This window comes from Gossypium arboreum, chromosome 7, assembly GCF_025698485.1.
Source record: "Gossypium arboreum isolate Shixiya-1 chromosome 7, ASM2569848v2, whole genome shotgun sequence".
Classification (NCBI taxonomy): Eukaryota; Viridiplantae; Streptophyta; class Magnoliopsida; order Malvales; family Malvaceae; genus Gossypium; species Gossypium arboreum.
The window spans coordinates 2,418,459-2,429,201 of NC_069076.1; the positions used below are offsets into that span (position 1 = coordinate 2,418,459).

The 10,743-nt window shown below is 32.5% G+C and overlaps 1 protein-coding gene across 1 annotated transcript; it reads right to left on the minus strand.

The window, feature by feature from the left end:
- Nucleotides 1-4,314: 4,314 nt before the first annotated feature.
- On the minus strand, nucleotides 4,315-10,186 carry LOC108466421 (ABC transporter B family member 15-like). Its single transcript, XM_017766745.2, has 7 exons — nucleotides 9,730-10,186; nucleotides 9,547-9,601; nucleotides 9,281-9,459; nucleotides 8,746-9,203; nucleotides 8,105-8,645; nucleotides 6,095-7,009; nucleotides 4,315-5,921 (listed from the first exon to the last, which is right to left on the minus strand). Exons 1-7 carry the CDS (start codon nucleotides 9,970-9,972, stop codon nucleotides 4,530-4,532), a joined length of 3,783 nt encoding a protein of 1,260 aa, XP_017622234.1. The 5' UTR covers nucleotides 9,973-10,186; the 3' UTR covers nucleotides 4,315-4,529.
- Between the last annotated feature and the right edge of the window lie 557 nt (nucleotides 10,187-10,743).

The window sequence follows — 10,743 nt, forward strand, 5'->3', positions numbered from 1 at the left end:
TATTATCTTAGAAAGTGATTTTTATGTAATTATTTGAAAACTTAATTCCCTGTAATGACCCAAAATTCATGGGCACCGGAGAAGTATATTATCGGGTCTCCGTCTTAGTGAAACGAGTTCGTAAATAATTATTAGGAATAATTATGAGTCTGGTTATATGTCTAATTAGGTTTTATTTAGGTGAAGCTAGTTTAATTTAGAATAATTAGTAAAAAAGACTAGATTGAGTAAAGATTAAAAGTTTAATTCTAAAACAATAGAAAGAAAAAGGGATTAAAATGGAATTAAGCCATTTGTAATAATTGAGGCGGCAAAATGGATAGAAAAATGTAAGGTTTTTCTTAGATTTTATTAATTATTATTGTTAATATTATTACTATTATTATTATTATTTGATTTAAAATTTCGCTATTAGATTATAAATAAATTAAAATTTGTGCCAAATATATGATGATAAAAGTGTACATGTGTGATATGTGTATTTATACACATGTAGAAAATATATATATTTGTATATTTTCTTAAATAATAAGTAAAAGATATTTATATTTATTAATAATTATTAAATTTATATTATATTATGAAATAAGACAAGTGCATAATTATTATTGGAATATGTGTAAAATATATATATAATTTCTTATATAATAAGTAAATGATAATAATTAAATTATAAGATTTTTTTTATAATAAATAAATGGAATAATGACAATTGTAATAAAAATATTGGTATATTTGTTATAAAATAATTTGTTTACTTAATATTAAAGTAATATAAAATAACTAAAAGAAATAAGTAAATAGAATAAAAAGAAAATAAAGAGCAGAAAAGAGGCAGACAACAAAATGGAAACAGGGGAAGAAAAAGGGAAAAAAAAAGGGGGAAATTGGGATTTTAAAGCTTCAAGTTTAATTGGTAAGCTAAATTTAGTCCTTTTCTCTTAATTTTGATGTTTTAGAAGCTTTAAAACAAAGTTTTATTGAAATTAAATTAAGGTTTTGGAAGTTCTTAGGTTTTTAAGCATGGGTTATGTTGAACAAAAAGAAGAATTAGGGATTTAATTGAATGAATTTTAAGTTAGAATTGAAAAAGGGATTAAATTGTAAAAGAAGCTATAAATTTTGTGTTTTAGGAAATTAAATTGAAAGAAATTTTAAGTTAGGGTTTTATAATGAACATTAGATTGTTAGGGTGAATATGGAAGGAAATTGAGTAGAAATGAAGTATAAATTAAGTTAAACAAATAAAAGAGTTAATTAGGATTAAATTGGAATTAAGGAATAAATTGAAGAAAAATTCAATTGATTATTAAATTAATGCTGTCATTAATAATGTAAATTGTTATTATTATTTTCGTAGCTAACAAGGAAAACGAAGCATCGGCATCCAAAGGAAAAGAAAAGATGTTGAGGAGTAAATGCGTATTCTAGGTTTGTATTACTATAACTCAAACTATTTATTAAATGTTATATTGAATTTGTAATCATGGGACATCTAAGATAAGGTAAGTAATAATATTTGAAATTAAGTAAGAATATGTGTGAATATTGAATTATATGTGAATTGAGATGATAGATGTTTTGAATTGATTGAATATTTGAAATTGTTGTGGAAATGAATTCGAAATTGGAAAAGTAAAATAATACCCTATTAACTTGTCGGACTAAATTGGATACAAATGTCATGCAATAGGATTGTGATGTGATGAGGAGATTTGTAGCTCGGCTGAGAAGATGATTTTGTTATTATATGCTTCGGTTTAACCGAATAAGCATTTAATGCCTTATTGGTGTATTTGGGAGGATATGATATACCGGTGTGTTTGGGAGGCTATATTATACCGGTGTGTTAATGAGGATTTATATTATTCCGAGTGTGTTTGGGTTAGATATTCTGGTGTGTTTGGGTGGAATCTGAGTATCTATCAGAGTCCGAGCCTTGTTAATAGGGTAAATAATTGAAATGAAAATTTGAAAATGAGATTGATTGATTTAGCACTAGTGGAAAGTACGAGAAAGAATGTATGAATTAAATTATGAATTGAATTAGTATGTGAAAAAAAATGAAATATGAATTTAAGATTTATGAAGTGATATATAATTATGTATAATTGGTTTAAATGATTTATAAAGCTTATGGTTGATGTTGTAATTTATTAATGTTAAATAGTTTGGTTTATAGTAATACCACTGAGTATGAAATACTCAAAGATACTGATTGTTTCGTCATGCAGTCATTAGAGTTCAAGATCCATTCAAGATCCGAAATATCCCAACTCCAACAAGAAAATTTTGGTGATGTATTTCTTCTTTTTGTTTAAGTGGCATGTACTAGGTGGTTGTACATGAGTCATGCATATGTATATGTATATATATATATATATATATATATATATATATATAGGTTAAATGATCTTGTTTTAATTAGATAGTTATGAAATTTTGGATGATAAGTAAGTTTAAAGCTATAAATTAGTAAACTTGGTATTAAATTTTGAAATGAAATGAAAGATATGAATTAGTTCCTTATATGTTAACACTTTAAAATTTAAGTAATAAATCAATGGATTAAGTATGATCTAGTAGTGTTTAAGATGCAAAATTCTTTAGTTGAAACATTGGTATTGGTTTGGTTTTTGTTTGAATTTGCAGGGGTTTTAGGTAAAAATAAGCAGAAATACTGTCGAAATTTTTGTAAAAAAAAAAAAGTTTACGAAATTTTTTTCGGAATACTCGAACAAGTCTCATTCTACTTTTAATACATGTTTTGGGGTTCGAGAGTCCAATATAGGGACTTAATTATTAAATTATACTATGAATGTTATATTAATTGTGAATTATTCGTAAGTTGTTTATAGGGACTTAATTATTAAATTATACTATGAATGTTATATTAATTGTGAATTATTCGTAAGTTGTTTGATATGTCCAGTAATGCCTCGTAACCCTATTTTGGTAACGGTTTGGAGTTAGAGGGTATTAGACCCCTCACGTGAATTTAGGGTTTAAGGTTTATTTATGGTTAGTGTAAAAATATTGGTGATAGTGAGATTAGATATTGTAGCGATACTGTAGCGTGAGACAAAAAAAAAAACTAAACATACCGCACTAAAGCTAAAAGTCCATCCAAAAGGATCCTTGTCGATTGAGCTTAGCTAGGGGTGTGTTATTTGCTTCGGTTTATACTATCCATTCGAGCTTCATGACATTTTAATTCAGATGCTTCACATGGTTAATGGAATAGCTTTGGAGGTAAAACTACTACGAAAGTTTCATACTAAAAGTCAGATTGTATTTTGTCTTATTTATTTAAAAATTAAATAAATTAGTCATTGTATGTTTAGATCAAAGAAAAAACTGGTCTTATTAAAAATTCTATTTATTTTTACTGTTAAAAATTTATCCATATATATTAGTATGAGGTACACGTGGCATGCCACATGCCACTATATGGTTGTTCCATCAGTCATGTCAATATTTAATAATACAAAGAGATGAATTTTTTTAATAAAAAAGGCCAATTTGCTTTTTAATATATCCTACAATGACTAATTTGCTCATTTTTTGAGTAGAGGCGTAAAATACAATCTGACTTATCGTGGAAGGGCTTCCATAATACTTTAACCCATTTTGTGGCTTTTTAATAAAAACTATATATGTAAAGTATCAAAATTCAACATAATTTTAAAAAGGTTATTATTTAGTACACTAGCAGTGTACTTTTTTTTATTCGAAAAATAATTTTAAAAAATTATCATGTCACTTTTTTTTAAATATTTATTTTTTAAAAAAGTATTTTACTATATCTCTTTATAGGACACTTGTCAACCCTTAACCCTACTTGTTAAGTCTAAAACTCCACTGGCAAGTGTAAATAATATTTTTTCATTTTAAAATAGTTAAAATATGTTTCAAGACTTTGTACTCTTAGTATATTTGAAATTTAATTTCTTTACTTTTATTTATACAAATTTAGTCCATTAACCTTTCAATTTTTAAAATGTAGGTCTAATTATTAACATCATTAAAATTTGTCTATTAAATTCGCTAGCGTGACATTTTGAAATTAAAAAATTCACTCAAGTAATTATGTAACAAAAATGGAGTTGTAATGAACTTGAATTTAACAAAAGATTTTAAATAAAAATAAGGGATTAAAACAAAGACTTGACGATATTTTAACCTTTTAAAATATAGAAATTAAATTATTCACCCTTTTATTCCCTTAAAATATTTGATTAAAATTAGATTAAATTACTCATTTTATAGTAGAATTGCTTATTTACTCCTAAAAAAAGTTGATATTAAAATAAATTTCTTTACCATTTAAAAGAGATAGAAATAGGCTTTTATTGAAAAATCAAAGTTGATATTACAGTGATTGCAGATCTCCCTTTCAGCATAGGGAATAGAAAGGGAAAATTTGGGGAGAAAATATTGTAAATAAGTTAGGCCTTTCACCATCAAAGTTTGGATGGTTTGCTTTAAATAAAAAGCCTAATCTAACAGTATCTTTTTCCCAAGTAATTTTAGTTGATGGAGTGAGCAGTGTTGTTGTGGGGTCCCCTTTGGAGATTAACCAATGAGAAGTATGCTCCAATGGGTCCTTTAGCCAACAAAGATTGATGGGTCCCTTTCTCTATAACCTTGCCTTTATCCAACACTGCAATTTGGTCACAGTTCTGAATGGTGCTTAACCTATGTGCCACAATCACACTGGTTCTCCCCACCATTACTCTTTCAAGTGCATCTTGTACTGCTTTCTCTGATTGACTGTCAAGGGCACTGGTTGCCTCATCTAAGAGTAAAATTGCAGGGTTTCTCAATATGGCTCTTGCTATTGCAATGCGTTGCTTTTGGCCACCAGATAGCTGAACTCCCCTGTCACCACACCATGTATGATACCCATCTTTTAACCCTGAAATGAAATCATGGCAATTGGCTGCTCTAGCTGCCTCAATGATCTCTGCTTCATCTGTCTCATCAGATGCACCATATGCAATGTTTTCTCGGATTGTACCAGCAAATAATGTGGGCTCTTGGCTAACAAGTGCAATGTGTTTCCTTAGCGACCTAAGGTGGTATGACCTTATATCTCTACCATCAATCTTCACTGCTCCCTCAAGAGGATCATAAAATCTCTCAATTAATCCGATGATGGTTGACTTACCCGACCCGCTTTGTCCTACCAATGCTGTTGATTTACCTGCTTCAATTTTGAGTGAGAAGCCTTTAAAGATCATAATATCTGGTCGGGCGGGGTACGCGAAGTCTATGTCGCGAAGTTCTACATGGCCTGTTATCTTTTCGGGTTTGTAACCGTCAGGGTCTTCAGGTTCAATTCTAGTGTATCGATCCAATATAGCAAAGACTGATCCAACTGCATCTGAGCCCTTCGCAAGGTCAGAAGTCATGCTTCCTGCATCGGCTATTACTCGACCTGTGCTTACTAAGATCATGAAGGTTTCAAACAAAGCCTTTGCAGTGATGTAGCCATGTGACATAAGTTTACCACCATACCAAAAGTCTAAGGCCCAAGTACAAGTTGTTAGGCTTGTTGATGTGCCAAGGCCAATACCAGCGAACCATGATTGGCGAATGCTCTCTCTTCGTGGGCCTTCTTGGGCTTTGTCGAGCATTTTCAGGATTCGGTCTTGGGAGGAGAAGGCAGTGATGGTTCGGAGGTTGGAAACTGCCTCTGCAGCTAGCTTGCTGCTTTCCTCTTGGGCTTTGATAGCCTTCTGAGACATGCTTTTAAGCAAGACACGTCTCGCGTAGAAACAAACGATAATGATTGGTTGGACCGCTATCATCACAAGTGCAAGCCTCCAAGCTATGACCAGCCCCATGGTGAAAGCTATGGTTACTGCTGAAATGGTTTGAACAACTAGTGCCATTCTGTCACCAACCAAAGATCTCACCTTCAAAAACAAAAAGAACAATTAAAACCACGATGCAGGATAGTCATCAAAACCATCTTACTTCCCGACCATCGATAAAGTGGTCTAGATTATTGGCCCTACAAATCCTGCAAATCATTGTCACAACTTGGAAAACTCAACCTAATCAAAGATCAGCATAAGAAAATACATACCACATTGGCATCCTTGGCAAGTCTAGAGCAAATAGCCCCACTTGAATTCTCATCTTGATCAAGCCAGCCTACTTCGAAAGTGAGTATCTTTGAAAGCATGCGCTCTCTAATCCTCTTTGTCAAGTACTCTCCCATGTATGCAAAATTATAATGTTGGCCAACATTAATCAGAAATGAAAACACCGACAACCCGAGAAAGCATAAGGCATAGATCTTAGTCTTTTCCTTGATCTCATCATGATTAGTCAGAAAATATACTGATATCATAGATCCTAGTGAGAATGCATAAACAGGTTGTACTGCACCAAATAGGATTGCACATGAACATCCCATCATTGCTTGTTTCCATTCTGGTAAGTTCAATGCCAACAATCTTCTAAAAGAGGGGACTGGCAATTTTTCTTGATCTTCCACCACGGAATCGCCAGCCAGTGGAGCACGGTTTTGAGAAAAAGAATTGGCAGAACTTGATCCACTAACCAATGAAAGCCTTCTACTACTTGTGTTGTTGATATCCATATTTGTGATTGAAGATGAAGCACAAGTAGGTAAAGTTGAGTTAGCTTCTTCAGGGTTCATTTCTTTCTCTGTTTGTTGAAGGTGGACTAATGAAGTGTAATGACCATTTTGATTTTCTATCAGCTCATCATGTGATCCAATTTCTATAACCTGGCCATTTTGGAAAACTGCTATAAGGTCAGCGTTGCGGATTGTAGAGAGGCGGTGGGCGATTACTATGGTGGTTCGGCCAATGGAGGCTTGGTCTATTGCTTCTTGCACCACTCGTTCAGATTCCGAGTCTAGTGCACTTGTTGCCTCATCTAAAAGAAGGATTTGGGGTGCTTTTATAATTGCTCTTGCTATAGCAATTCTTTGCTTTTGTCCTCCTGACATTTGAACTCCTCTTTCGCCAACCTATTCAAAGAACAGAACTTCATTATTTAGCATGTCCAAGCTTATTGAAATCTATGGTTTGAATATATGATCACAACACATAAAAATAGGGGTGAATGTTCGATCAAATCAAGCATTTTATCATTTTAACTTGATTTAATTTTTTAACCGGTTGAATTTTATCATCCTAAATCTTTGAATTTTTAAAAATTATTTCGAATTATTTTTGAACTTTTTAAAATTTTTTATTTGCCAATTATGTGTGAGAAGTGTTCAATGAACCATACTTTGGTCCAGCTGAGGGAGAATGGTGATCTAAGGCCCCATATAATTTTATTGTTGGCATAGCCTTTGAGCCCAAGAGTTGTGATTTTCCTAATTTAAGTTGGTAACATGATTATGACTTTTGCTACTATAATATGTAAAATTTGTTATTAGACCCTGCACTTGTATAAAATTTGAGATTTGATCCTTGTACTTTAAAAGTTAAAATTCAATCCTCCTACTTTTCAATTTAAAAATTCTAGTCCAATCATTATTTTCATTAGTAGTTTCATCCAAATTTATCAATTTAACCTGTTTATTTTCTATTAATTATATATCACATCAAATGTGAGCAACCTAATTATATGCTTACTATTTCAATGGCTTGAATGATATTTTTAAATAAAAATAGAATAAATTAATTTTTAACATTTTTAATTACAAAGATTAAATATTAAATTTTGTCAAAATATAAAGACTAACAACATATTTTAACCTTGATTTTGACAATCTAAATTAAAAAGCCTAACTTATGTTTTTTACTGTTTAGACTAGAAAAATGAGTCACATCTTCAAATTACTAATTTTTATATGTAACGTTTTTAATATTTAAATTCATCACACACATTTTCATGACAATATCAAATATTTATATATTGTTTCTTAAACCATATTTTTCCATGCATTTCTTACCGAAGCTTGATGTTGAATTAACCCTAAGAAGAACATGCTTCAATACAATTTAGAATTTCAGTGGTGAAGAATTTTTTATTATTTTTACCTTTTTTTAAGAATGGAAGTAATGGCTAATTTTTCATTGCTTAGTAAGCAGTTAAAGGGGCAAGGATTAACCTGAGTGTCATAACCCTGTGGCAATTGGCAGATGAAATTGTGGGCATTTGAGGCTTTGGCAGCTTCGATAATCTCTTCCATGGTAGCATCTTCCTTGCCAAAAAGTATGTTCTCCTTTATGGTTGTTGCAAAAAGTGCTGGCTCCTGACTCACCAAACCCATTTGTGACCTTAGCCACTTGACCTGCAACTTATCAATGGCGACCCCACCAAGGAGTATCTCTCCCCCTAGTGGGTCATAAAACCTTTGCAGTAGTGCTATGACTGTGGATTTCCCCGAGCCACTCCCACCCACTAATGCCACAGTCTTTCCAGCTGGAATGGTTAGGGAAAAATCTTTGAGAATCATGGTTTCAGGCCTTGATGGATATGCAAATTCAACATGCTTGAATTCCACGGATCCTGAAAATTTTTCCATGATTTCACCTTCTAAATTGTCTGAATCAATCTTAGGGACCCTTCTTATCACTTCCATTATCCTCTCCCCAGCTGAACATGCTTCAGAGAAATACTTCAGGTTTGACAAACTAGCCCCCAATGCCCTGATGATTCCATCAAAACCAGTAAAAAAGATCGTCATATTTGAATGTATTTCTTTTATAAAGCAAAAAATAATCCAAAAAAAGGTTAAAAGAAATTTACAAGCCTCCCATGGCAATGGCTGCACCGACAATGAAAACAGTTCCTCCTTTAGCACCCTGGTACATGACCATCCTACTACCATAATAAGCCATGAACGACCAAGTTGCAAAAACCACCCCATTGCTTCCAATTGCTAGACCTTTAGCCAAACCTTGCTTTAACCCCAACTTGACTGACCCTTGTAAAGCTGCTGAGAATTCTGCAATGGTTTTGGTCTCACCAACAAAGGCATAAACTGTTCTTATAGAAGATATTGCCTGTTCTGCTATTGTACCAGCTTTGTTATATTCCTCCCTTATCTTTCTAGCTATTCCTATCAATCCCCTTCCATACATTAAACCAGGAATCACCAGAAGCACAGCAAAAGGAAAGCCTACTATTGCTAGTCTCCACAGCATTATAAATGCTACCATGTAGCACCCCACAAATATTGCAACATTCATCAGAAAATTTGGTACCTACATAACATTAATTTCCCATCGTTAGCGTCTTTTTGTTTATGAATGTCTAAATTTGGAAATAAAAGTAAAAAAACCTTTTCACTGAGGACATCTTGGATTACTAGGCTGTCATTTGAAACACTAGTGATCACTTCAGCTGTGCTGCTAACATGCAAATCAAAGTACCCCACATCTTGTCTTAAAACTGCTTTCAGATATCTGGCTCTCATTCTAGTTGCTTGTCTTTCACCTGTTCTTGACCAACAAAACCCCTCTGAAAACCCAAAAATCAATGAAAATGAATCATATATTCAATTTATAATTCCTTGGGAAAAACAAACATTGAAAAAAAAAACCCTACCTAGAAAACAAGCAAACCATGACCCACAAGCCAAATACAAAAGAGCCACCGAGTTCTGCCACCCATAAAATAAAACCTGTTAGCTTTCTGCTTGAGTCAACGTGCCCTGTCAGGCGTGTTTGCATGTGTGTCTTAAAAGAAAAGAAGGAAAAACAAAATTACAAAGTGAAAAAAACGAGAGACCTTGTTGATATTTTGAATGAACGTGTCTGAAGTGACAGCTGAAGCATCACCAAAATTGTTCATTAACTTGCCAGTAACAAGCAAAACAAGAGGTGTACTGAAACCATCACCGACGGCGCCGATGAAGCCGAGAGTCATCAACCACAAATCCACAGCGTCAGCATGCATGAATATGGACCTTATAGGCCCATTTACTTTCTTGACTGCACCAGTTTTCAGCTTCTCTCTCTGATCATCATCCATGTATTATATATAGAAACGAAACAAACCCCAAGATTCTCAGACCACCTAAGATCAGTGCAACCTGTTTTGTTTTGTTTCAAACAGGTTTGGTTTTTTTTTTTTTTTTTTTTTTTGCTTGCCTCAAAAGAGTGTCGTCTTGTAAGGCAAGTGAGAAAGGAAACACGAGAAGGGAGATGTTTTTGGCTAAGCAGCAAACATGGGAAACGTCTTATATATATAGGTGTTATCTAGTGGGGTAGTTCGAACCAGAGATGACTTGTGCTACCCACATGGGTACCATCAAATCGACAAATATGATGCATAATTTCCTTTTATATTTCGCCATTTTCTTTTTCATTTTTTTGTTCTAGCCATTAAAAAATTGTATTAAATCCTAGCATTCTATTATATAATATGTATTATGTATATATGTATAATACAGAACATTTGTTTTCAAGTCTTAATTTTAATGTAACTGTGGTTAAAATTGTTATCAAATATTTATTTGGTATGGGTTTGAACCATATTTTTTATTAATTTCCTCTTCACAGGTGCTTTCTAAATAGGTAATTAACTAATCATGAAATGTGCCCTATTCCTATGAGTAATGATCAAACCCTTGATCTCATAATTAAGGAATGAAGTGAGTAACTACCGCACCATATCATACCTCATGATTTCTATATATTAATTAAGACATATAGTCATAAACACAATGACACCATGATTTGCAAACCCTAAATCTAGAAAAGGAAAAGAGATTAATACAACCGATTTCACAACTTTTACGTC